We start from the raw sequence: 26,490 nt of genomic DNA on the forward strand, positions 1-26,490 counted from the left end.
CCACGCCCACCGGCGTTGGGGGCGGAGTTCGGAGGCCGAAGGGGGCAGGGCTTTGGGGACAGCGTGCACTTGGTTGAGGCGGGTCTCGGCCCTGGGTCAGGAGGGTTGAGCTAGTTCTGAGGGTTTCCAGCGAACCCGAAGGCCAACGGCTGGCCCTCCTGGGGCCTCGCTGCCATGTCTCCCCACCTCCCTCGGCCTCCCCTCGCCCGGAACTGTTCCGGGGGCCCGGCGTCGTTCCGGAGGGGGTTTTCCTACGCGCTAAAGTGTCCCGATGTGAGAGGCCTTGGCTGGGGGAATGTGGCCCTCGGGGCTGTCCCGCCGCCAGGTGCTGTCCCGCCGCCGTGCGGTCCCAGAAGTGGGTGTGTGATCCCTCCAGTTCCGACTTGCCAAAGGCTTTAGCCCGAGGCCCTGTGGAGTGACAAGCAGAGACAGTCAGCCTCGGATTAATCTACCCCAGCGAAAATACCTTTCCAACATGAAGGCAAAATAAAGGCTCTGTTCAGACAAGCAGAGGGACAGAGCATCCACAGCAAACTTTCACTGTTAGAAGTATTTGTAGACCGAAGGAATTCGATTTTCGAATTTACCCACACAAAACATGAGGGGTGCTGGAGGTGGTCAACGTGGGTGAATGCAAAACACATTTGTTTAACCTTTAAAAAAGATCATTGCGTTTTTATAAAATTAAACAGAAGTTTACCATATGACTCCCCGAAAGCCTATGTTCACACAAAAGTCTACACACCTGTGTTTTTAATTTTGTTTTAATGTTTATTTAGTTTTGAGAGACAGAGTGTGAGTGGGGGAGGGGCAGAGAGAGAGGGAGACACAGAATCGGAAGCAGGCTCCAGGCTCTGAGCTGTCAGCACAGAGCCTGACGCGGGGCTGGAACTCACGGACCGCGAGATCATGACCTGAGCTAAAGTTGGATGCTTAACCGACTGAGCCACCAAGGTGCCCCTAAATTTTTTTTTTAATATTTACTTCTGAGAGACAGAGAGAGACTGTGAATGGGGGAAGAGGAAAAAGAGAGGGAGACAAGGATCGGAAGCAGGCTCCGTGCTGACAGCACTGAGCCTGATGAGGGGCTCCAATTCACAAACTGTAAGAATATTACCTGAGCTGAAGTCGGAGGCTTAACCTACTGAGCCACCCAGGTGCCTGGGAACCATCCATTTTATTGTGGGTGAAGACAAAGAACGGTGACTGCTTTTGTAGAGAATGACATTTTGTCTGTAAGGTGTCTCCCTCTAGCTGACAAATGGGACATTTCTTAGAACAAAGAGCCTGATTGGTGGTTTGGTCTAGAATTTCCAAGTTAAGCCCCTTTCCTTACTTCACGTTTAGCAAGCTCTGAGTGTTGACTTCTGCTGCTTGTCTCCCTTGCCCAGAGCTAAACCGATATTTCCGCACCGGGAATGCTCAAATCCCAGCCATCAGACCTGGGATTTTCTTTTCCAGCCTTGGGTGCCTCCTGCTTGGAGGAGGGAAACGGGGCCCCTGGCTGCCCATGCCACACTTCCAGCAGCACGAGACCCAGGGCTAAGGCTGAGTGTCTTACAGATGACAAGGAGACAGGATGCTTTCACTAAGAGTAAAGCCATTCCTGAAACTGAGTTTGCGAAAAATGTTCCGCAGCATCTTAGGAGGTTCCCCGGGAGCGTCTTTGTTCTTCTTGGCGGAGACTCTAATGGAAGGTTTTGGCCTTGATGATTCTAAGTACCTCCATTTCATGAGGAGATTCTGAATAAGAGAAAATGCCCTTCAGGGTGTATGGCCTACTTTTCTTCCTTTGTGTACAGCAGAGTGAGGGCCAGCTCAAACCTGCTGTTGAGAGTTCAGGCTGGATTCGGGACAGAAGGCAGGGGAGACCCTCGAGAGGGCAGCCTGCACTGTACCTCTGCCCTCCGGAGACTCCATCTCATGGTTCTGCCCCTCTCGCAGGAAGCCCCTAGGCAGGGTGAAAACTGGTCGCAAATAAGTCAAGGAAACAGGTTCATGGGGTTTACTCAAGGCCTGGGCTACAGCCAGGTCAAGTGCCTGCTTTATTCAGACAGGAACTTCCCAAGGGGACCACAGCCCCAGCGTTTCTACATTCTGAGGGCAACTAGGAACCAGATGGGAATCTAGAAAAATAACGCATTGATCCAGACAATCAAAAAGACCACACTAAATCAACTTAAGGCAGACTGGTCAGGGTGAGAGAACAGAAGATGTGATGGAAAGGAGAGAAACCTTTGGCAGCTCGGGCCAGGGTGCGGCCTAGCGGAAGTAGTTAGGACATTCGTGGGCAACCAGGTGCCAGGCTCGCTCAAAGGCCTGCACGACGGCGGGCTCCAGGGGCCCTTCCTCAGTTGCCGCCAAGTTCTGTGCCAGCTGCTCCAGGCTGGACATGCCCAGGATGACTGCGTCCCCGTGGGCACCCTGCAAGGGGAGACGGCCGCGGGTGAACATCTCATGCGCTGTAGTGACTCCAGCCACACGCCCGCCCTCCCAGCCCCGCCCCTGCCGAGACTCGGGCTCTGAAGTTTATTTACACCGTGCACAGTTCCGCAAAGAACTTGAGGCGCCTTCCACAATTTCAACTACGTGACTCCAAACCCTGTCTTCTTTCCCTCCGCTGTCATACTGCTCATCCTCGGACAGACCTACGTTCAGAGCCCCGTTCCGCCACCCGGCAGCTGTGTAAGCTTGGCTTACTTACCTCACCTGTCTGTGACTCAGTCTTCTCTATTTTCAGGGTGGTTATGGGAATGAGAAATTATGTAAAGCGCTTAGCCCCCATTTATTGAGAAACTACCATATATACAGCAGACCGGTGCAAGTGTATGTATAAGGCTGATACAGGAGAAAAGTTTTAGCTGAGAAGACAGGGGACACAAGAGAGAGAGGGGAAACCCGAGGTCCCACCACAGAGTGAGACTAATGAGTTTGATTTTCTGCCCCCTTCCTGGCTGTGTGAACCCATCCCCTCATGGAGAACACCACTTCCTAAGGCCTAAGTACTAACTAAAGACGTGTTTGTGAAGCTCTCATCCCGCGTCTGGGGCTCAGACATCCACTAAGAACAATGGAAGAATCGCTCACCATCAGGGATGGGGCCGAAAGAAACTTCGGAGGGAAAAACTACTTAGATGGGGCGCCTGGCTGGCTCAGTGGGGGCAGCATGTGACTCTTGGTCTCGGGGTTGTGAGTTCGAGCCCTATAGTGACTGTGGAGATTACTTAAAAATAAAATCTTTTCTTTTTTTTTTTTCTTTCTTTCTTTTTTTTAATGTAGGGGCCTGAACTCACCACCCCGAGATCAGGAGTCACGTGCTCCTCCGACGGAGCCAGCCAGGAGCCCCCAGAATAAAATCTTAAAAAAAAGAAGCAGCAGAAGCGACTTAGAAGTCACCTAGGGGTAAGTCTGGCTGTCCTCAGAGGGCAGTAGCAGCACGTCCAGGACGGCGGCTTACCTGGAGCCCGGAGTGGTGGTACATCCACCGGAGGGCGGCCGAGGTCATGCTGGGGACGCTGCGGCTGTACACAGCCTGCAGGGCCTTCTCCACCAGGGCAATGGCCTCGAAGTGGTGCTCCTTCCAGAAGCTGGGCAGGTGAAGGGGGTGGCACAAGGGTCAATAACATGGGGTCACAGCAGGGCTACAGCCAAAACGCCAAGCACGGCAGCTGTGCCCACCAAACTCTGCAGTGAGGAGGGACCAGCCTCTCTCTGGCAGCAGAACCAGTGTTTCTCCCGCTTTATCGGGCAGCAGAACGACTGGGCGCGGGAGGCAGTCAGAGGGACCTCACCAGAGACCCCACCTTTAACCTCTTTAGGAGTTCTTTTGAACTCGTAAAGCTGCCCTACGCTTACCTTACCTAGTGAAGCAGAGGTGACCAGTACGGGGGGGTGGGGGTGGGGGGGGGCAGGACTCGGCCCCAGGCCCCGTGAGTGTCAACCCAGGGCTCGCTCCTTCCTTCCTGACAAGTGGTAAGCACTTCTCAGGGAAAAGCCATGACTTGGAAGGCCCGGCGTAAGGGGCAGGGATCCTCGTTTGTTCACAGAGGTCCAGAGAACACCAGAAGCACCAGAGTTCAGGAGATGTAGGTCCAGGCAGCGGGGAAGACCTGGGACCCTGGGAAAGCAGCGTAGAAGCTCTCCATTTCAGATAAGGGGGACCCCGTGCCCCACCCATCCCGACGCAGCCCACCCCCAGCTCACCGATTCCTGTAGGTCTCAGCCCAGGTATTCCCGAAGAAGCGGCCTATGGGTTGTTTCCCGTCCTTGTCCTCGTACTTGTACTTGCCAGTCAGCAGGCCCCCTGCGGGAAGACTGCCATCAGATCTGCTGGCTCGCACTGTTCCCAGAGGCTGTTCTGGACTTGAGGGGTGGGATGGCAGGGAACCCAGGAGAGCCGGAGGACCCAGCCCAGCCTCCCAGGTCCTGGGCCGGGCATCTACTATGTCAGGAATAGGCAGACACAGGGGCCAGGAATGCCCTCCCGCCCACGGGGAGCCTGTCCACACGGCAGCCCATACCAGCCAGAGGGTTGTAGGCATAGAACCTCAATCCAAAGTGCCTGAGGCAGGGGAAGAGCTCCGTTTCCACCTGCCGAGTGGTGGCGTTGTACATGCCCTGCAGACAGAAGAGCCAGATGGAGAGGGTGCTTGTGTCCAGGGAAGAGACCCCAGCCTTCTTTTAAAACTGCCAGTCAAAGGGCGCCTGGGTGGCTCAGTCGGTTGAGTGTCCAACTTCGGCTCAGGTCGTGATCTCACGGTTCGTGAGTTTGAGCCCCACATTGGGTTCTGTGCTGACAGCTCAGAGCCTGGAGCCTGCTTCTGATTCTGCGTCTCCCTCTCTCTCTGCCCCTTTTCTGCTGGTTCTCTGTCTCTTTTTCTCTCTCAAAATAAATAAGCATCAAAAAAAATATGTTTAAAACTGTCAGTCAAAACCTGCCCAGGACCTCAGCAGTGATTTCCCAAATCACTAGTGGTGGCAGAGGCTGGGGAGACGGGGCTGGGTCCAAGGCAGGGAAACCCAACTGGCTATATCATTGCACAAATATCTGTTGTTGCCAGCCGTGGGCTGGACGCTGCATTCCCGAACACAAGTAAGTCCAGCCAGGTCTCTGCCTCTGCCTCTCACAGATGTTAGAGTCAAGCTCAAAACACAGAAGGAAAAAAACAACAACACAGAAGTAAGTATCTGTCAATAGATGAATGCAGAAGGGAAGATGTGGTACATATACACAACGGGGTATCACTCAGCCACATAAAAAAAGGATGAGATCTTGCCATTTGTGACAACATGGAAGGACCTACGGAGAATTATGCTAAGTGAAATAGGTCAAAGAAAGACAAACACCGTATGATTTCACTTACACGTGGAACCTAAAAATCAAATGAACAAACAGAAAAGCAGAAACAGACCCACATATACAGAGAACAAACTGCCAGTTGTCAGAGGGGAGGGGGTGGGGGATGGGCAAAAAGGGATGAAAAGGAGCGGGAGATACAGGGTACCGGTTATGCAACGAAGAAGTCACAGGGACGAGAGGTACAGCAGAGAGAATACAGGCAACGGTACGTACAGCGTTATGTGTTGACAGGTGGTAGCCACGCTTATGATGCACATAACACAGCACAGAGACTAGCGGGATCAGTATGTCGTACGTCTACAACTAATGTCACATTGTGTGTCAACTATACTTCAGTTAAAAAAAATACACAGGGGCGCCTGGGGGGCTCAGTCGGTTGAGCATCCGACTTCGGCTCAGGTCATGAACTCACGGTTTATGAGTTCGAGCCCCGCAGCAGCTCACTGCTGTCAGCGTAGAGCCTGTTTCAGATCCTCTGTCCCCCTCTCTCTGCCCCTCCCCTGCTCACTCTTTCTTTCTCAAAAATACACAAACATTAAAAAAAAAAAAAAAAAAAAGAACCTTCTTTACAAGAAAAACCCCCACATACACACAGATAAAGACAGAATAAAGGCGAGTTCTGTGATCCCAGTAGATGCTTACAAACACTCTGAATGCACGGAGATGAAGTCTTGATATTGGAGGCTCCTCTGGGGCATCGAGATGGGCCATCTAAGCGGGGCCTGAGCGCTTACTTCTACCAGGGAGAAGGGGAGGAGTGGTCTAGGCTGACGCACAGAGACAGGGCAGGAAGGAAGGGCCCGAGGAGCACATGCGGGCCATGAGGGGAGCCAGGGCCAGAGCCAACAGGTGCCCGTGGGTCAAGCTGAGGAGCCTGCCCCTCATCCCCATGGCACCTGGCAGCCCTCTACAGGCTGTCGGCAGGGGAGTGGCTGCTAGGGAGAGGGCACAGGGGGCAGTCGGAGGGGCCAGGGGAACCCGGGATCAGCAGCAGCCCCGCGGACGGGCCCTGCAGCCCTGGCCCTCACCTGGTACACGGTGGGCAGGATCCAGCCGCTGCTCTTGCAGAGGGTACAGATCTCGGCCACCTCCCAGGCAGCATAGTTGGAGAGGCCAAGCTCCACAAACTTGCCCTGCAGAGGAGAGGCCTCAGTCAGAAGCTGCCACGGCCCAGGACTCTAGAAAGGGGAGACAGGGGTGGGGACCCCGGGAGCGGGGTCTGCCCCCAGCTCTGCTCTGGGACTCCCCTGGTGCCTCCACTCTCCTGGGTCACAGCAGGCCAAGGAGAGGACCGGCAGACCGCTTCCTGGAGCTCGGAGGCTGGCCTCACCTCCTGGTGTAGCTGGTGGCAGGCACGCAGCGTCTCTTCCACGGGGGTGTCGTGGTCAGGGGCATGCAGGTAGAAGAGGTCCACCCTGGCGCACTGCAGCCGCTCCAGTGATGTCTCCAGCTGGGTCCGGAGACTGTCAGGCTTCAGCGATTTCCCTTCCCAGGGATTGGCCTTGGTGGCGATTTTCACTTTGAGGAGAGAATGCAATGGCCAAGAGGCTTATTGTGTGACCCTGTCTAAATTATTTAAGATCTCTGAGCCTCAATTTGCTAATCTGTAAGATGGGGATGGAACAATGGAACTGTCTCATAGGGAGATCATGAGCATTAAATACGTAAGTTCTCAGTGGTCACTGCTGCTTTAATCACTATTATTAGTCACCAAACTGCTGGCTGTGCCAGGCCCAGCACTAGAGGCACACTTGCTCCCTGCCCTCAAGGAGCTCACAGTCTAAAAGGTGATGTTATGACACAGTAGAGATAAGCACCTGGTGCTAAAAGAGCCCAGAGTACAGGGTTGTGGCCATTCTGGGAATTCCAAGGAAGGCTTCCTATAGGGATGACCCAGGAGCGAGTCTCTAAAAATGAGTCACAGCCAACATGGGAGGATAGGAAGCACATTCCAGAGCGTGGGAATGCAGGCAAAGTCACAGGCCAAAAAAAAAAAAAGAAAAGGAAAAGAAAAGTATGTGGAGGGCCATCCCTGCGATGCTGAGTTCTAAGAGCATCAACTCCAGGCAGGGAGTGGCGGGACATGGGACAATCGCAAATGGTTTTCTCAAATACCATCCACCAAAGGCAGCCATGTTCACTGTGTCTGTAGTCGGGAGACAACTAAAAGGGTGGGCCTGGAAACAGGAGACAAGAGGCTGCCTCAAGAACCCTGGAGAGACGGAGCTGCCCGAACAGGCATCACTGGCACACTTCAATCTGAGAGACAGGTCAAAGGCAAAGGCAGCAGGTGATTACAGATCTCTCTCCCCTTCAGACTCAGAGAACAAGACAGTGTTTTGCCATGCAAGCAGCTCGGAAGGGCCTTAACTGGCTGGATTCCGCACTTTTCACACAGGGCAAAGGCAAATCACCAGGTCACAGGGGAGTCACCAGACTACTTGGGATGCGGGAGGGAATAAGTCCCACCGCTTCTTGTCCACATTGTCTCCATTTCCCTACATTCCTCAAATCCTCTGTGTTCCTGGTGTGAACTTTGCCTCAAGTTCAACCTGCGGACTTTGGCTCAGTGAATGCCTGTACTCAACGAAGCAAGCAGGGAAGGGCTGGAGGAGAAAAACCAAGTCAGAAACAAAACCTTCATCGTTAAGGAGGGGCAGGCAGCTTAACTAGAAAGCGTGGGTCTGATTTCAGGTTCCCATTCTGTTCCTCCAGGTCCACCAAGCTATGAATCCAAGGAGGGCCCAGAGGGGGCTCCTGAAGAGTAAGGTAGTAAAAATCACAGCAAACGTTTACAGGGCCTCACCACATGCCAGGTACCCTCCTAGGCACATCCAATGGCATCAGGCTAATGAAGGGCAGTCCCTCCCATGCACAAACATCCTCCACTCAAGCCACACCTGTCTATTGGCCGTCCTTCCACATTCCAGACACTGCATTTCCAAGCCTGGTCTGCACAGCTGTACCTTCAGCCTTTGATGCCCCTTTCTCTTATTATCGTCCCAGTAAATTACTATTGGTCCTCTAAGGCCCAGCTCCAGTGTTCCCTGAACCCTCCATAGGCCTCTCCCTGACCCCATAATCCCCCAAAGTGCTTCCTCCTCTGGGCTTCAACTTTCCCTATTAGACTCTAAGCTCCCTGTGGGTGGGTCAGAGCCACCTTCCCTCCTATAGCCCCATAACGAATCTCCCCACTCCACCCCTGCTCCCCCAGCTTGCTCTGTGGTCTAGCTGCAGCTCTCTCTGGGAGCCAGGGTACTGTCAACTAAAGAGAGCAAAGTCTAGGGACTGATGAAAGACCAGGATGAGAAGAGGGTGCTTAAAGAGCCATGGGCCGTGAGGGCAATGGGGAGAGGGAGGAGGTGGAGCTACTGGGGCCCCGCTTTGGGGCACTCGACAGGGTTGAAGGGGGTACTGCAGAGCTCTCTCTGGAGACCAGTGCCCGCAGAAGAGGTGCCCCAAGAAAGCAAGGCTGGGAGGAAGCGAAGAACTAGACCAGGCTCAGGGTAAGACTCGGGGTTCCTGAGCTGCAACCCCCAGAGGAAAGAGAAGGGGAGGGGAAGGAGATCAGGACAATGCACTGTCCGGCTGTCCGGGACGAGACGTTCACGGAGCTGCCGGGAGGTCGGCGCCCGGGAGGGTACGCGTGGCTGGGGCCGGCTGGGCGCCGCACGGTGCAGGGGAGGTACAAGTTACCTCTGCAGTCGCCGCCGCCCAGCCCGAGGCCCAGGCCGCCCAGAATGCTCTCGGACTGGCCGTCGCTGTACATGAAGGCCGTGTCCAGCTCCGTGTGGCCGCGCTCCAGGAAGGCGCGCACGGCCGCGGCGCTGGCTGGGGCGTCCATGCGGCGCCCCATCTCCATGGTGCCCAGCACTGTAGCGGGCCGGACCGGGGGCCCCGAGGCGGCTCGCGGTGGAGACAGCGGCCAGGACATGGCGGTGGCGGCGGCGGCGGCGCGAGCCTCGGGCACCCGGGGACCTCGGGTGCAGCGGACGGCTCCTCGGACCACAGCGCGACGCAAGGCGCTCAGCATGAGGTCGGCGCCTGCGCGCTGAGGCGCTTCGACCCCGCCCACCCGCCGCCGGAGAGGAGCCTGGAGGCGGTGAGGCAACGAAGACAGGCTGCGCGCCGCCCCACTGCGCACGCTCCGCTTGCTCGCACCGCCCCCAAGGTCTATAGACTCCGCCCGCGGCGCAGGAGGCGGAGCCGCGCGGCTCAGGGGCGGGGCGGGGCGGGGTTTCGGGTCAGCTGACCTAGGCTGTGGAGACTCAACCCAGAAGCCGGAGCTGTGCTGTGGATCTTGGCGCGGTGAGGAAGGTTTGAGGCTGGGGGCGAGGATGAAGGCTGCGGGTCGGGACTCTGGGGCGTCTCTGCCACATTTTCCAGTAACCTCCTCCAGCCCCTAGACCATCTTGGGGCTTCTGTCCCCTCCTTCGGGTACGAGATCCTGGGACGAGGCTCTGAGCCGGGATTAGGTGGCCCCTGGGGGGCATACGTTCCCCTCCTGAGCAAGGCCTCTCAGACGAGCCTGTCCAGGGATTAGTATCTGAGTCCCCTGTTCACCTCCTGGTTCCGGCGGTCGGCCCCCGTCGTGTCCGACGGCTTTGTTTTCTCCAGGGCAGGCCATGGGAGGGGGCCTCGCGGCGATTGAGCGCTGACCCCAGCAGCTGCCCTGTCATTATCCGCGCCAAACAGGCGGCTCGCGCGGGGCTGAGTCACCAGGTGGCCACGGACCTGGAGGCCTTGGAGTGGGTGGTATCCACCAGCGGGGACGCCCCTCCCCTCCACAGACGCCGCGGTTCTGTTGGGAGCCCAGATTGCCTCCTCCCCTCATGCCTAGGACAAGTTTTCAAGTGTGTGCATGGGGAGGCTGGGTTTGGAAGACTGGCGCGGGTCTTGTCCATTCAACACTTAAAGGCTGCTTTGCGCCAGGGACTTGCGGAGGGCGGTAGAGGAGCGGGGGACACGAGGCAACCAGTGCTTAGCCTGTACCAGGTACTATCCTCATTTCTTGGCCTGAATTATGTCATTTAATTCTGCAGTTTGTAATTCTGCAGTCTAGGAGGTGGATACCTAGGTTATCCGCCCCCCCCCCCCGCCCCGCCCCATTGTATAGATTGGAATTCTGAGGCTCAGTCACTTGCCCCGGAGTTCTATACCTTGTAGGCATCAGGCAGGTCAGCTCTAGGGTGTTCTCTCCTCAGACCTAGGTCATCTGAACTCACGACTAGTTTCTTTCCTTCCTTCCTTCCTCCTGTTTCCTTTCTATATTCTGTCTGTCTCCTCTTTCTTCCTCAGCACTTTCTGAACCTTTATTGTGCAGCTGGTGTTTCCAGCCCTGAGAGTCCATCACAGCTAGGGTGAAGGGAGGGGTGTGGGCTTGAAGAGCAGGATTAGCTGAGGAATGTGATAAGCATTCTTCAGGTATGTGAAGGGGGGGGGGTGGTGGGGTGACAGGTGTCATCCAGCCAGCCTTTGCAAGACCTCTTTGAGATGACATGTTAGAACTCGGTCTCAGTGTCTCCTTTACCAGGCCCTCCAGGGGCAGAAGGACACTCCTCGGGGAAGAGACCACACGTGCGGAAGCCTGGAGGCCTGCAGCTTCCTTGGGAAGCTTCCATAGGAAGCATCTCCGTGGTTCAGCTTGGGATCCGAGAGAGGAACTTGGTATGGCAGGTGATGCCTTCTCCAGCACAGCCTTTCTCAGAGTATGGCCATGTGCACCAGAATCAGATGGGGTTGCCCTTCTTTTTTTTTTTTTTTTTTTTTTTTTTAAGATTTTAATTTTAGGTAATCTCTACACCCAGTGTAGGGCTTGAACTCACAACCCCAAGACCTAGAGTCACATGTTCTACCAACTGAACCAGCCAGGCATCCCAAATCCCTTGTGTTTAAGGCTGCTTCTTGAACCCAAAGACCCTGATCTGAAATCCAGAGACACTGTTCCTGAATTCCGGACACATGCCCTCTGTGGTTCCAAGACACCCCTGCTGTGGTCCTTGTCAAACCTGTGGATGCAGCCAAACTTTGTCGGAACCCCGGACATCTGTTCTCACAGTGCTGTTTGACCAAGAGGTGGGCCCCTTTCCAGAAGCCAGGCCTGGGGTCCAGGCTGGCTCTTTAGCTGGGTCAGAACCTATAGGTGATGGGCTGTACGCACAGTGGCCCCCAGGGGAAGGCCCTCTGGTCAGGATTCATGTGCATCTTAGAGTGCCCTGAGTTGTACGCATGCCCTGTGCATGGATAGGAGACCACCCACCTAGTGCTCTGGGCCCTCTGAGCCAAGCTATGATTCTCAAGACACCCCCTTCCCTCACTGGGCATGTGCTCACCTTATTTCCTCCCTAACCTGGTGAAAAGGATGGGGGGTGAGGGAGCGGCCTCAGGGTGGTTGAGCTATAGGGTTCTCATCCCTCAAGCAGTCACCAGCCTGACAGCCAGTCAGGCGCTGGGCTAATAGCCTCATATGCGCTTCATCTGCACCACAAACCCCAAGGAGTGAGTGTCATCATCCCCATTTTATAGAGAGGCTCAGACAGGTTCCTCACTTGGGCAGGGCCACCCGACCTTATCTGGAAAACGGAGACCCTCTCCACTACCTCGCAGGGAAGTTACGAGGGTGGCGATGTATTCATGTGATGGGCTGGATGGGCACACTCAGAATCTGTAAGAGGACGGCGGGGAGTCCAGTTGGGAGGTGGCTGGGGGACCAGAGGACTTGCTCTGAGACGCCTTTAGCCCAGCAGAGATACAGTTCTTACCTGGATTGTCTGTAACCTGGGTGGCCTTGCAGGTGCTGGTGGCAAGACATCAGGTCAACAGCTCCCATGTGGGCTGTGCTGAAGGTCATCAAGGTGGGTTACCAGGATGCAGGTAGAAGCTATCAGCACCCTTTCTGGGCCCCGGAAGTACTGCAGAGAACCGGGCAGACAGTGACCTGGATGCCCTTGCCCCCAGCTCAGGGCCTCTGCTCGTGGCCAGTCACAGCAGGGCTGAGAGTCTCAAACTTCCTGAGAAGAGAAGCTGACTTGCTTCCTTTCCCTCCCTGGTGCTCCCAGGGTGCTGCGATCTCAGCACTTCCAAGGGTCTGGCCAGGGTGACAGTCCATTTGGGTGCTGTGACAAAACAGCAAAGACCAGGTGGCTTATAAACAATACACTTTGATTTCTTACATGTTCTCGGGGCTCGGAAATCCAAGGTCAAGGCACCAGCAGATTTGGTGTCTGGTGAGGGTCCGCCCCCTGGCTCATAGGTGGCTGTCTTTTCGCTGTGTCCTCACATGGCAGAAGGGGTGAGGGAGCTCCCTGGGGTCTCTTTTATAAGGACACTCATCCCATTTATGAGGGCTTTGCTCTCCTGACCCAAGCGCCTGCCAACGGCCCCATCTCCTAATGCCATCACACTGGGGGTTAGGTTTCAATGTACGAATTTGGAGAGCACACAAATGTTCACTCCGTAGCACAGGGCATTGCTTTATGAGGATTCCGGGCCTTCTGAGTAGGAACTGAAGGTGGCCTGAGACAGTCTCAGTCCGGTGAGGAAAGCCTCTGAGCACAGGAAGAGAAGAGGAAGCCTGCCTTCTGGCCGCTGGGGAGGTCGGGGCAGTTAGGCCAGGCCACAGGAGAGCTCGGCCACACCCAGGGACAGAAGCGCCTGAGGCAGCATCGGCAGGGTGGCAATGAGCTGGGGTGTGGTGGGCTCCCAGTCCCCGCTTTGACTCTGGCCTCTGCCGCTTCCTGGCTGGGTACGAGTCCCTTCCGTTCATGGAGTTGATATGAGGACAACATGAGTAAATGCTTGCAAGGTGCTTAGCACAAAGCTGGCAAAGAGCTTAGTAATCAAGGGCTGTGATGCGTCTCGCCTGGTAGACACGGCGCCATCTGGCTCCACTTTCTCTCCCTTCTCTTGGACTGTCGCGCAGACGGGGACTGCTTTAGTCACTGTGCAGGGTGCTCGGGCACCGGGAGGAGACTTTCCTGCCTGTTCCTGCACCAGCCACCTTCTGGCTTTGCTGGTGGTGAGAATGGGGAGGTGGTTCTGGACCCCTTGCCAGCGGGCGTCCCACACATGTTGCTCCTGGAGAATTCTGCGTGAGTGCCACGCTTGGGTCCCAGCCACCTGTGCAGCCCCTGGGCCCGCCTGGCCGTCATCCCCTGAGCGTTGTTGGCAGATAGCCCTACTTTAAATGAGACGATGTGCTCAACGGGGCCTGGTCTCAGCAGACCCTCCTGGAGTAATTGACAAAACAGATTGGAAACAACGTAAATGTTCAAGAGTTCTGACAGAGGTGCCTCTGAGGGCTCAGTTCTCCGCACTGTAGGGACTCCTTTAACCCTGGTGACCCTGGTGACATCCGTGTGAGGGCGGTAGTGTTACCACCCCTTTTATAGATGAAGGTATTGAAGCACAGGGGGGCCGGGGCATCTACCCAAAGCTGCAGCACTGTCAAGTGGTAAAGCTGGGATTCGAACACACTTGTCCCTGACTGCAGATCAGCGCTGTCCCTTCCTGTGTCATTGGCACGCGTGTGCTGTCATCTTTCTGTCCTTGAGGCTGATTGTCCTCAGATTCAGAGGCTTGGTCTGTGCCAGGTGTTAAAACTGGGGATGGGCATAGCTGGGGGGGGCGCCACAGGATGCAGACCTGCCAGAGCTGAAGGCGCCCTTTCTTTCTCCCCCTACGACCCTCCCTCCATCCCACAGCGGCCATGGTCTGGAAGAAACTGGGCTCCGGCAACTTCTCCAGCTGCCCCAACGGCTCCCTCGAGTGGATATGGGACGTGTTTGGCGAATGCGCCCAGGACGGCTGGGACGAGGCCAGCGTGGGCCTGGGCTTGATCTCCATTCTCTGTTTTGCAGCATCCACCTTCCCGTGAGTACCGGCAGGGGCGCAGGGAGCAGGGCAGGGGTATGGGGTGGGGTGGGGCGATGGCTTCAGGCACTGCTTGGAGGGGCCTCTCCAGATTCAAGGCCATGTGTGCTGCCTCCACTCCCACTCACTGACTTCCAGCCCGCCCCGGAGGGCCCTGCGCTGAACTCCACCCTAGGCTGACACACAGATGATAATAACAAGAATATTAACACTTGCTGCTCTGTGTTGAGGGTCCAGTGTGTATGTGGCTGACTTCTAAGCGCTTGATGTGTTTTTTACTTCATTTAATCCTCATAATAAGCCTGTGAAATAGGAACAATTGCCGTGCCTACTTTATGAGGGAACGGAAACCCAGAGAGGCTAAGTAACTTGCTCTAGGTTGCACAGTTAGGAAGAGAGGAAGCAGAGGGGTGGGTGGGCTGAGATGCACCAAGCCCTTGCCCTGTGACAGTCTGGTGGTGGGCGGAGAAGCAAGGATTACCAAACAGCGTGGCCACTGGCATGATTGGGGAAGAGGACACACTGTGACCTGGGAGAGTCACTTTGCTGCTCTGTACCTCCGCTTCCCCATCTGCAAAATGGGAATGTTGTTCCCTAACTGCCGGGGTTGCTGGCGTGAGGGAACGTACGCCTTTGCTCGTTGTGAGCACAACCCCGTGGCTGGACAGAGCGTGTGCGGGTCAGGGACGCGGGGACAGGTGAGGTCAAAGAGGTCACCAAGGGCCCTGTAATGTGAGGCATTCTCCCCTGTTAGGAAACGTGCTCTTTATCCTGAGGGAGAAAGATAGGAGTTTAATCAGGAGCTCGGCATCTTTTAAAAATAGCTTTATGGAGAGATAATCCACATACCATATAATTAGCCTATTTACATGTATAATTCAGTGTTTTTCGTATAGCCACAGAGTTGTGTAACCATTGCCTTAATCAGTTTTAGGACATTTTCTTCGCCCTAAAAAGAAACCCCCAAAGCAGTGAGTCATTCCTCATTTCCCACTCCCAGGCCCTGGCAACCATGAGTCTACTTTTTGTTGCTATAAATTTGCCTACCCTGGACATTTCGTGTAAATGGAATCACAGAATATGCGAAAGCCTGGCTTCTTTCCCTTAACATAACGTCTTCAAGGCTCATGCATGTTTGGCAGGTGTGAGGGCTTCATTCCTGTTTATGTCTGAATAATATTCCCGTGTGTGATATCCCACCTTTCATTCGTTCATCCATTGATGGGCATTTGGTCTGTTTCTACTTTTCGGCTATGCCAGTCAAGGCCACTGTGAGCATTCATGTGCACGTTTTTGTGGGTACATGTTTTCACTTCTCTTGGGTACGTGCCTAAGTAGCAAAATTGCTGGGTCATATGGTAACTGTGTGTTTACTCTTTTAAGGATGTTTAAAAAACATTAAGTTCTGGTTTCATGACGTGGCCTGGCCCTAGTGATGTCATTTTGGGCCTGTGGTTTTCTTTTCTTTCTCTCTCTCTTTTTTTTTTTAAGATTTTTTTTTCCATTTTTCTTTTTAATATTTATTTATTTTTGAGAGAGAGAGAAACAGCACAAACTGGGGAGGGACAGAGAGAGAGGAAGACACAGAATCTGAAGCAGGCTCCAAGCTCTGAGCTGTCAGCACAGAGCCAGACGTGGGGCTCGAACCCACCGACCGTGAGGTTATGACCTGAGCCAAAGTTGGATGCTTAACTGACTGAGCCACCCAGGCGCCCCTTTTTCAAAGATTTTTATTTTAAGGGACGCTTGGGTGGCTCAGTCGGTCAAGTGTCTGACTCTTGATTTTGAGGTCATGATCTCACAGTTTGTGAGTTTGAGCTCAGAGTCTGGCTCTGTGGTGATAGTGCAGAGCCTGCTTGGGATTCTGTCTTTCCTTCCTTCTGCCCCTCCCCCGCTTTGTGCTCACTCTCTCTCCCCCTTTCTCTCTCAAAATTAATAAACTTAAAAAAAAAAAAGATTTTTGTTTTTAAGTAATCTCTGTATGCAACGTGGGGCTCGAAGTCACAACCCTGAGATCAAGAATCACACGCTCCACTGACTGAGCCAGCCAGGCGCCCCCAGTGGTTTTCTTTTTAATAAGGAACTGCCAGGCTGTTTTCCAGAGAGGCTGCACCATTTTACATTCCCACCAGCCATGTGTGTGAGGTTCCAGGGTCTCCAAATCCCCATCAATGCGTATTTTCTTTGTTATCGTAGCCACCCTAGTGGCTTTGCAGTGTTATCTCATTGTAGTTTTGATTTGTATCTGCCTGATGGCTAGTGATGTTAAGCGTAGCTTTTCTTGTGATTTTTGGCCATTTGTATATCTTCTTTGGAAAAAGGTCTGTTCAGATCCTTTGCCCGTTTGTCAAGTGGATTATTTGTCTTTTTGTTGTTGAGTCGTAAGGGTTCTTTACATATCCTAGATACAGCAGCTTCATCTGACATATGATTTGCAAGTATTTTCTCCTGTTCCGTGGGTTCTCTGTTCACTTTCGCGATGGTGTCCTCTGAAGCACAGAAGTCCTGAATTTGGACAGTGTCCAGTTTATCTCTTTTTTCTTTTGTTGCTCGTGCTTTTGGTGTCCTATCTAAAAAAGCATCGTAGCCTAACCCAAGTCATGGAGATTTGCCCTTATCGTAACTGGGGTGCAGGGGCACAAGAGCACCTAGCTTTGGGGGTCCCACACAGACCGGGTTCGGCCACTCACTGCTGACAGAATCTGAAGGCAGAGACACCGAGTGGTGGTGAACCAGGAAAGGAACTTGTTTCCAAGAGGCCGATCCTGGGAAGACCATGGACTTGTGTCTCAAGGACTGTCTCCATAGTGCTGAAAATCCATCTGGATTTATATAAGGAAAATGTGGGACAGGGGTCAGTGGGGACGTGCTGGTGGGCAGTGAGGGTCAGGTCAGTCCTTGTCTTGGGGTCAATCGTTCCGGGTCTTGCTGGCTCAGGGCCGTCCTTGTTGCCTGAGGGAGTAGTTTCGGTTCCCTTCCCGGGATGCTTTGCCCTCAGGGTCTTTTGCCTGAGTTGTGGGATGAGCTGGAAAGAAGAACTTAATCAATTAGAAAGTTTGAGGTCAAAATGGATGTAGGTGAAGCCCTCTTTCATTATCGTTTCTTCTGAGAGTGTTACAGATTTACCTGATTCTGACACCAGCATCCGTGTGTATTTTTGCCCCACAGCACCAAGCATTTAACTCAGTTTAGGCCCTGTCTACTTTGGGACAGCATCAGATCCCACAGGTTAAGGGCTCAGTCCCACAGGATTGCCCCTCCCCCTTCAGAGGTCACTTGCAAGTCTAGGTTGTCGCCTGTGCTTCTGGTAGGTATAGACCAGCTCTAGATCAAACCTGCTTGGGTTGATTAATTTGCTAGAGCGGCTCACAGAAGTCAGAAAAACATCTTACTCACTGGATCACCAGTTTATCACAAAAGGGTGTAACTCAGGAACAGCTACATGGAAGAGATGGAATTTCTAATTTCTCTCCCAGCGCGCCGCCCTCCCTGAATCTCTTACACGTTCACCAACCTGGAAGCTCTCTGAACCTGTCTGTTCCATTTCTTGTGCAGGCTTTGCTACACAGGCATGCTTGATTAAATCAGGGCCACTGGCGATTGACTTCATCTCCAGCCCCTGCCCCCTCCCCAGAGGTCACTGGATTGGGCCGGAAAGTTCCAAGGGTTTAATCACATCATGGCAACCAGCCCTCCTCTTTGGAGGATCCAGAGGCTTCCCAAAACTTAACCTCGTGAACATAACAAAAGGCACCCTTATTGTTCTAATCGCTTTGGAAATCGCAAGGTTTTTAGGAGCTCTCTGCCAGGGATGGGGTGAAGACCGAATCTAGATTTATTATAAATCGCAGTGTAACAAATTAGCTTTTAAATTTAGGTCTGTTAAGAAACAAAGTTCCACTGGGTAAAATTGAAGATCCAGTTGGTGCTATGAAGCCATTCATGAATTGGACAGCATCCCATCTAGCAAATAGATGCTCTAAGGAGTTTTATAAAATGGAAGATTATAAGAAGGAGAATGGAGCAAGAAATTATTAGCAGAAAAAAAAGAAAGAAAGAAAGGATGGTATCAGGTAAATTCACTTTCCTGCAGGGGATCTTACTTAGTAGATTACCTCATCTTCTTTTGATGGGGGATGGAGAGGACAGATGACCTCACTGCTGCCGACCAGAAAATTCCTGACCAATTAAGACTACGTTTCTGGGTTGAAATGCAATTAGATTACTTATTAAGCCCCTGTTTGGTGATTTGGCCTGAGTGACTCCATCTTGAGCCTGTGGTTTTCTTTTTGATGGGTTGTTGATACATTTTGAGTGATGTTTTGTATATGGTGTGAGGTAGGGGTTCAGTCTTTCTTTTGCATGGAGTTGATCTATCTAGTTGTCCCAGTACCGTGTGTTTAAAAGACTATGATTCCCCCATTGAATTGTCCTAGTATGCTGTCATGGGCTTGACATTTTTATTGAATTGGCTTATTCCAGGTGCCATTGTGGGTATATTGCAAGTCGTCAAAGCAGATGCCATCCTTGCCTTTCCAGAGCTTCTACTGTGGCTCCCTTTATTTATTTATTTATTTATTTATTTATTTATTTATTTTTAAGTTTATTTATTTTGAGGGAGAGAGAGCATGCATACTGCCAGCGGGTGAGGGGCAGAGAGCAAGAGGGAGAGAGAGAATCCCAAGCAGGCTCTGAGCTGTCAGCACACAGCTCGACGTGGGGCTTGATCTTACAAACCGTGAGATCATGACCTGCTGGCTCCTTTTAAAAGGCAGTCTGGGAGGGGCGCCTGCATGGCTCAGTCAGTTAAGCATCAGACTCTTACTTTTGGCTCAGGTCATGATCTCACAGCTACAGAGATCAAGCCCTACGTCAGGCCTCATGCTGACAGCGTTGAGCCTGCTTAGGATTCTCTCCCTCTCTCTTCCCCTCCCCTGCTCTCTCTCTTTCAAAATAAATAAGTCAACATTAAAAAAAAAAAAGGCAGTGTGGGAGTCACAGGGAAGAAGGGCTAGAGGGACAGGGAATAAGACTGGAGGCAGGGAGGCCAGTTTGGAGGCTGTGTAAGCCATCCAACAAGCAGCGATATTAGCGGGAGTTGGAGAGGCCCTTCACAGGCTGACCGGACAGGTATGGGTGACTGATGGAGGCCGAGGGAGAGAGAAGCCTTGTTCCGGGCTGAGAGCTTCTCTAGAACTATCTGAGGAGCTGGCTGAGGCTTTTCCTGCCTGCCTGAGCCTGGCTGAGTAACCAGTGAGGGGGGTCAGAGGCCGGAGAGAGAGCCCCAGGTGACAGCAGGAAGGGCAGTCCCCTTTGTGCTCCTCTGTAGGATTCAGCCTTTCTTGAGTGCGGCAGAATCACTCCCCCTGAAATTTATGGAGTCTTGCCAAGACACATGTCCCAGAAGGGGCTTTAGGGGCCAGAGGATAGACCTTAATTAGGGCTTCCGTGGTGCCAGGCCTGTGCCGGACCTTATTCCTGCCTTCAGGAAGCTTGCGTCCGGGAGGGACGGGGATGTCCCGTGTTACAAGGGAGAAGTGGAGGACACTGGCGAGCTCGCCACGAGGAAGCCCTGGGGAGGAAGTGATAGTTCTCAAGCCATGAAACACAAAGAGGAAGAGGAGGGAGTGGGCCGGCCGGCTGCCAGGAACAGGCTGGAGAAAGGGAAATAGGTCCTGGTGGAGGGGGCAGGGGCAGAGGAAGAGCCAGACCTGGGGGCCACGTGAGGACGCGCCCACGAGGATGCGACGCCTCGCTGAGCAGCAGTGAAAGGCTCTGAATGATTTCAGGGTTTTAGAAAGATCCTTGAGAGGGAGGAAAGATTCGAGGAGGAACCAGGCGTGGATAAGAGACACAGAGGTGGGTGGTTGGGCAGGGGGCGCTCGGACAGGACGAGGAGAGGGAGAGATGGCCATGGGGAGAACCAGGCCATGCTCTCTGCTCAGTTTCTGATGTTGGTGATGGTGGGGGTGGGGGTGGGGTGAGGTACCACTTAGCCCCCTTTTATTTAAATACACACCAACGACTAAACAAAATGTAAAGGCTTAATGGCAGTTGTGTAAAGGTTAAGGGTGACTGGAGCCTCAGGGTCTGGCTGTGACAGGACTGGCCCAGCCCCTATGAGGAACGTGGCTACACAGACCTGCCCTGTGGGGGTTCTGTGAGGACTGGGTGAGTCCATACGCACAGAGGGCCCAGAATTCTCCTGTTACCTGTCATCGGCATTGAGCTCATGCTAAGACCAAGGGTCCAAAGAGAGGGCCTTTGGGAAAACCACCAGCGTATCAGAAGCCACTGGCCTAGTGACGGAGAGCTCTGGGGGTCCCAGCCCTGGCCCTCCCCATTGCCCTTTTTTAAAAAAATTTTTTAACGTTTATTTATTTTTGAGAGAGAGAGAGAGCTGGGGAGGGGCAGAGAGAGAGGAGACACAGAATCTGAAGCAGGCTCCAGGCTCTGAGCTGCCAGCACAGAGCCTGACGCGGGTCCCGAACTCGGACCGAGATCATGACCTGAGCCAAAGTCCGACGTTCAACCGACCGAGCCACCCAGGTGCCCCTTCCTATTGCCCTTTGAAGGTATTGGGCTGTCGTCTGGTCCATCTTATCACTGGCTGCTCCTGGAGATCGTGCAGCCCCAGGCGTTGTGCTCCCGCCACCATCCTTTGAACCCCCTTCCCCTCCTCAGAAGAAAGAATGCGGGGTCCCTGTGAAGCGGTCTCAGGGCCTGACACAGAACTTTAGCACCCTGTAAAAACTCCACGTTCCCACTGGGAGATGCCAGGGTGCCACGGAGGGGAATCTGAGTACTGCTATGGGTGGTTCTGGAAAGAGGGACACCCCACAGGGTTCCCGGGTGACTTCCTGTGCTTCTGCGGCCCCTGCTCCACTCTTCCCCTGAGTGTCGTCTCCTTCCTCTGCCACAGCCAGTACATCAAGGCCTGCAAGACAGGCAACATGGACCAGGCGCTGTCTCTGTGGTTCCTCCTGGGCTGGATCGGTGGAGACTCCTGCAACCTCATCGGCTCCTTCCTCGCCGACCAGCTGCCCCTGCAGGTGGGCCAGACCGCGGGCAGGTGGGCTACACGGGACAGCCAGCACGAGGGTCCCCGCTCCAGCGTCCTGATCCATGGTTCCATCTGGCGAGGGCCCCACCCCGTAGAGAGTGCCTTCCGCCCTGCCATGCGGCGTGACAAGGGGTCGGTCGGTGCCCTTGTCCGGGCCTCAGTTTCTCCATTTGCACACTGAGCACATCAAACCAGAGGATCGCTCTGGGGGCTGTGCTGTTAGGGTGTGGGGCTCCAGAGGAGGAACAGTTTCCCTGTGCCAGGAATCACAGGAATCCTCTGCCTTCCCCACCAGGACTGTAAAATCTTTTTTTTTTTTTTAAATGTTTATTTATTTTTGAGAGAGAGAGGCAGAGCATGAGTGGGGGAGGGACAGAGAGAGAGAGAGGGGTAGACACAGAATCTGAAGCAGGCTCCAGGCTCTGAGCTGTCAGCTCAGAGCCGGACGCGGGGCTCGAACCCACGAACCGCGAGATCATGACCTGAGCCGAAGTCGGACGCCCCACCGACTGAGCCACCCAGGTGCCCCAGGACTGTAAAGTCTTGATGGCTCCTGTACCAGCCAGACCAGAGCCCTCACTTAACCTCCCAGTCCCGTTCTGTGTCCTGCACGTTTTCTCCCTCTGCCTCCCTGATCTCTGCCGGGTAGACACTGTGCTCCGCTCCTTCCCAGATAAGGAGACAGAAGGTCACAGAGGTGAAATGAATCGGCCGGGCCACCCGGCTGCTGACCGAGCAGGGCCGTGCTGTTGGCACATGGTCCGCAGAGCCTGGGAGCCCTGTTTGTCTTGCAGACCTACACGGCGGTATATTACGTACTGGCGGACCTGCTGATGCTGTCACTGTACTTTCATTACAAATTTAAGAAACGCCCCTCGCTGTGTGAGTACGGGGTCCCTCTGGTCGGGCGTGTCGGGGGCAGCAGGAGAGCTGGCAGCCTGGGAGGAAGTGGGTTTCCCATTGCCCAGTGATAAACTCAGCATAGGGCCTTATCTGCAGGTCTGAGCCCCAGCCGGCCACGATGGAGGCCGGAGGGTGATTGGCACATCCCGGCAGGACCACAGGGACCCCTTCTCTTGAGCTCTCATTCAGCAAACGTGGCTTCAGCTGCTCCTCTGTGCCTGGCCCTGGGCTTGGAGCTGAGGAACCGAGGACAAGGACAGGTCCTCGCTGCCCTTGAGGATTGAGAAGGGGGAGGTCAGATGGAGGCACTTGGGGGTGGGGCTGTTTCGCTGGCATTTCCGTGTGGGGTAACCCCCTCCTGATCCTGCTGCCTTCGTCTCTCCTTTACCACCCAAGGAGAAGGGTGCTATGATTACACCCGTTCTGTAGATGAGGAATTAAAGCTCAGAGAGGTTCGGTTACTTGCCCAGAGTCACACAACCACTGAAGGGCAAGGCCAGGACTCAAGTCCTGGTCTGTTTCCTGCCACTGATAACCTAACCGTGGCTTTCCACCTGCCTCCCGCCCAGTGTCTACCCCCATCAATTCTCTGCTCCTGTTCATTTTGGCAATGGTGTGTACCACCCCACTGCTGAGGAGTGCTGGCCCCGTGACTGCCCCGAGCGAAGTCTTCCGGGGGCGGACGCTTCTGTCAGTGGAGCCGGGCAGTAAGGTGAGGTGCGGGTCTGGTAGGGTGGGGTGTGGATTGCGGGCCGGCTCGTCGTCCCCAAGGACCCTGCCCTGCATGGCCGGGGGGGGGGGTGGGCACTGCCCTCTCCCAGGGGGCCTGGGGTCTCGCCCTGCACCTCTGGCCCCTGTTAGGCACTGAGCACCCCCTCCCTCCCAGCCCTTCACTCGGCAGGAAATCATCGGCTTCGTCATCGGCTCTGTCTCCAGCGTGCTGTACCTGCTTTCCCGGCTGCCTCAGATCCGCACTAACGTGAGCCTGGGGCAGGGGTGGGTGGACCCCCTGTGTTGAGGTGTGGAGTTTCGCAAAAGGTCTGGGTCCAAACTCACTGTTGGCTTGGGCAAGTGCATCCAGTTCCCGAAGCCTCAGTTTCTGCCTCTGGGGAGTGGGCATGGGCCACCTACGGGCACGTGTGTCCCGTGTGTGTCTCAGGGAAGCAGGAGGTCACGTGAGGTCAGGGGCTAGGCCCAGAGTCCTGAGAGGAGAGGAGAGAGTGGCATATTGGGGCCAGGGGGGCTTGTGGGGCAGCGAGGGTCCGTGGGGGGCGGGGGAGCGGGCCATCGTGGGGCCAATGTCCCATGGGCCCGGAACGGGTGTAGGGGTGCGGGTCGTGGATACCGGGTGCACAGGGAGACGTCAGCTCAGAGCATGCACAGTGCGACAGGGACGTGTGGACAGGGACAACCCAGGGTGACAAGAGTCCTGTCTGCGACCTCCGACCCCACCCCCTCCGCACCCCTAGTTCCTGAGGAAGTCGACCCAGGGGGTCTCCTATTCGCTGTTTGCGTTGGTGATGCTGGGGAACACGCTGTACGGGCTGAGCGTGCTGCTCAAGAACCCCGAGGTGGGTCAGAGTGAGGGCAGCTACCTGCTGCACCACCTGCCCTGGCTCGTGGGCAGCCTGGGCGTGCTGCTGCTGGACACCATCGTATCCTTCAGGGGCGGGGCGGAGGGCGGGGCGTGCTGCTGCGGGACACCGTCCTATCCTTCAGGGACTGGGCAGCGTGGGGCCGGCTTGGCAGCCTCCGCCTGCACACCGCTCCGCACCCACCCATCCAAGCACCCCGGGAGGCACCAGACCCGGCGGTGAGCAGGAACCGAACGGCCCTCGCCTGGGAAGCTTACAGCTCAGTGAGGGGGCAGTTGGCACGCATGGAGTGATCAGAGTGTGGCGCCAGGGGCTGTCTTGGTTTAGAAGGTCAGCCAAGGCCACCACAGTGCCATTTAAACTGCCCCGAAGAGGTGCCTGGGTGGCTCAGTTAAGTGTCAGCTTCAGCTCAGGTCATGATCTCGAGGTTTGTGAGTTCAAGCCCCACATCGGGTGCTGTGCTGTCAGCACCAAGCCTGCTGGGGATCCTCTGTCCCGCCCCCACCACCCCAAGCCCGCTCGTCCTCTTCCTTTCTCTCAAAAATAAATAAACATTAAAAAAAAAAAATTTAAACAGCCCCCCCCCCCCCCGGGAGAAGAAGAAATCACGAAGAGAGGCAAGGGAGGGGTGATCCAGACTCAGCTTGTGCAAAGGCCCTGAAGAGTAAGGGGGAAATCAGCCCATCCAGGCCAGAGGAGTGTAGGCTGGAACGTGAAGGCAGCTGTCCCTGAGAGCCTCGAAGGAGGGGCTGCAGCTCCAGACCTTGGCCTCTCAGAGTGAGGGTGACTGGGAAGGAAGAGGGAGCAGCTCCGGAGGGAGCCGGGTCACGTCCGTCCCAATCTCTGCTCCGTTTGGCCTTGACGTCGGCCCCTCCAGATTTCTATCCAGTTCCTGGTGTACAGGAACACGGCCACCTCCGCGGAGCGCCAGCCCCTGCTCCACAGTTGACAGGGACCCAGGCCGAGCCCAGGACAAACCGGGACCTCCAGATGCCACACCCAGGAAGGGACAGCTGTGGGCAGACACGGGGCTGCTGACCGTGGACTGGATCGTGGAGGAGGCTGGGGGTGCCTTGAGCTCCCCGCCCAGCTGCCTCCCCACCCACCTCTGAAATTTCTGGGCTGACTCCCGGGAGCCCCGACCGACTCTTCAGGGAGTGAGGAGTGAGAGGGGCACCAGGGCCAGTCCCCCATCCTCTTGGGACACACACCAGTGTCTGAGGCTTCTGTCCCTGGAAGCCTCGAGGAGGGCCTGCAGCCAAGACCTTGGCCTCCCAGAAGGCAGCTGGCGCCCACGAGCTCCCCTCCCTCCATCTGTCTGCATGCCCCCCGGAGCGGGGCGCAGGTGCAGCCGGGTGCATCCGGGGCCATCCTGGTGACTCCGGAAGCCCAGTAAATGGTACCTCCCAGCGAGGCCTCTTTCTGTCCTCATTCCTGAGGTGCTGGGGTCTGGGCTGCTCTGGGCGACAGCGGTGGATGGTGATCCGGGCCCCAGCTGCCGGGTCTCAGGTGGGGGCCAAAAGGTCTGGATGTGGCAGAGCCGAGCAGGAGCAGATCGCCCAGCCTCCTGAGGACCTCTGGTTTTCTCACCTGCTTCTCATGGTGAGGACACAGCAGCGAGGACGATGCTCTGACAAGGTCCCGGCTCCTCTGTGCTCAGGAAGAAGCAGAATAGTTAGGTACAGACCTTGGTTCTGCATCTTAAGCTTGTCTGCGCCTGTTACCTCATCTGTGAAGTGGGATGACGACATTACCATTTTGTATTTCCTTCCAGGATGGCGTAATTAACGGAGGTTAGCCCCAAAGTCTGTCATGTAGTAAGAGCCTAATAAAGCTTAGCTTTGGTAATTTTCAGTTGGAGGAGAGGCACATCCCAGATCTCCCTGCAGGTCAGGGAGACCTGCCTGGAGGAGGCGACATGCAGAAAATGAGCAGGGGATAACGGGGAGAGGTGGGGAATGTTGCAGGGAGCAGGAAGGAGGTGAAAGAACAATGGGGAGGGAGGCGAGGAGGGCAGGGCCCAGCCGTGAGCTCTGGTTCTGGACCCCAACCTCAGTTTGTCTCCCAGATCCCATTCTGAGGCCTCCTTCTTACTGGCCATGACCCTGTGGGTGCCTGAGGGCCCGTCAGGGAGAGAAGCTAGGTCTCAGCCTCTCTGAATCTCCTCTTCCTGCCCCGGGGAAGAAAGGAGTCCGGCAGTGGCGCCCATCGCCTCTGTCGAGAGGGACTGCCACTGCCCCAATTTGTTGAGACATGTATTTGCCGAGTGCTGCCTCCACTGGCCCATACTGTGTGGTGTGTCAGGGACGGGGGTGAACCAGCTCTGGTCCTCGCCATCAAGGAGGGAAGAGGGCTGCCGGGCCCTGGTGGTAATAAGGGCTTTGACCGGAAGGTACAAAGCGCCGGAAGAATGAGGAGACTCAACAGGAAAGGCTTCGTGGAGGAGAGGCCCTGGGGCTGAATCTTGAAGGCAGAGGAAAGTCGGGAAAGGGCTACAGTGTGTGCACAGGCCTGGCATTGAGCGTCTGGGCTGCTCCCAAGATGGGGCCGCTTACGAAGAGCCTTGAAAGCCAGACTGACGGTAGACAGGGTCATGGGGACAGCGGCTCACAGCAGGTGGCCTGGGTGTGGCCAGGGGAGAGAAGGCAGGAATTGGGGTCTGGGGAGACCGCGAAGGGGCATCTCAGGCTCAGGTGGGC

The 26,490-nt window shown here is 55.2% G+C and overlaps 2 protein-coding genes across 7 annotated transcripts; one reads left to right on the plus strand and one right to left on the minus strand.

Annotated features, from left to right (window-relative positions):
• Positions 1-1,999: 1,999 nt before the first annotated feature.
• On the minus strand, positions 2,000-9,443 carry LOC106983390 (aflatoxin B1 aldehyde reductase member 4). The gene is made up of 7 exons (XM_053208081.1): positions 9,056-9,443; positions 6,690-6,877; positions 6,388-6,492; positions 4,521-4,617; positions 4,204-4,303; positions 3,458-3,587; positions 2,000-2,424 (listed from the first exon to the last, which is right to left on the minus strand). The coding sequence occupies exons 1-7, from the start codon at positions 9,390-9,392 to the stop codon at positions 2,263-2,265; spliced, it is 1,119 nt and encodes a 372-aa protein (XP_053064056.1). The 5' UTR covers positions 9,393-9,443; the 3' UTR covers positions 2,000-2,262.
• SLC66A1 (solute carrier family 66 member 1) lies at positions 8,696-25,200 on the plus strand. 6 transcript variants are annotated; one of them, XM_015081579.3, is made up of 8 exons: positions 8,696-8,865; positions 14,062-14,230; positions 21,153-21,282; positions 22,088-22,175; positions 22,766-22,908; positions 23,083-23,175; positions 23,666-23,851; positions 24,669-24,877. In XM_015081579.3, the coding sequence occupies exons 2-8, from the start codon at positions 14,067-14,069 to the stop codon at positions 24,738-24,740; spliced, it is 876 nt and encodes a 291-aa protein (XP_014937065.2). In that variant the 5' UTR covers positions 8,696-8,865; positions 14,062-14,066; the 3' UTR covers positions 24,741-24,877. The 6 variants fall into 6 exon arrangements, with proteins under 6 accessions (XP_014937065.2, XP_014937064.2, XP_053064069.1 ...); XM_015081578.3 differs by lacking the exon at positions 8,696-8,865 and adding an exon at positions 9,531-9,667 and having other exon boundaries at positions 24,669-25,200; XM_053208094.1 differs by lacking the exon at positions 8,696-8,865 and adding an exon at positions 9,552-9,670 and having other exon boundaries at positions 14,060-14,230.
• The last annotated feature ends 1,290 nt before the right edge of the window (positions 25,201-26,490 follow it).

Source organism: Acinonyx jubatus, chromosome C1 (genome assembly GCF_027475565.1).
Source record: "Acinonyx jubatus isolate Ajub_Pintada_27869175 chromosome C1, VMU_Ajub_asm_v1.0, whole genome shotgun sequence".
Lineage (NCBI taxonomy): Eukaryota > Metazoa > Chordata > Mammalia > Carnivora > Felidae > Acinonyx > Acinonyx jubatus.

Coding starts and splice junctions, on each gene's coding strand:
- SLC66A1 (XM_015081580.3), top strand. CDS start 10,858: ATGTTAGAACTCGGTCTCAGTGTCTCCTTTACCAGGCCCTCCAGGGGC. Junction 14,231..21,152: donor TTTGCAGCATCCACCTTCCC/GTGAGTACCGGC, acceptor CCTCTGCCACAG/CCAGTACATCAAGGCCTGCA. Junction 22,176..22,765: donor TAAGAAACGCCCCTCGCTGT/GTGAGTACGGGG, acceptor CCTCCCGCCCAG/TGTCTACCCCCATCAATTCT.
- LOC106983390 (XM_053208081.1), bottom strand. CDS start 9,392: ATGCTGAGCGCCTTGCGTCGCGCTGTGGTCCGAGGAGCCGTCCGCTGC. Junction 4,618..6,387: donor TCCTGCCCACCGTGTACCAG/GTGAGGGCCAGG, acceptor TTCTGTCTGCAG/GGCATGTACAACGCCACCAC. Junction 2,425..3,457: donor ACCACCACTCCGGGCTCCAG/GTAAGCCGCCGT, acceptor CTCCCCTTGCAG/GGTGCCCACGGGGACGCAGT.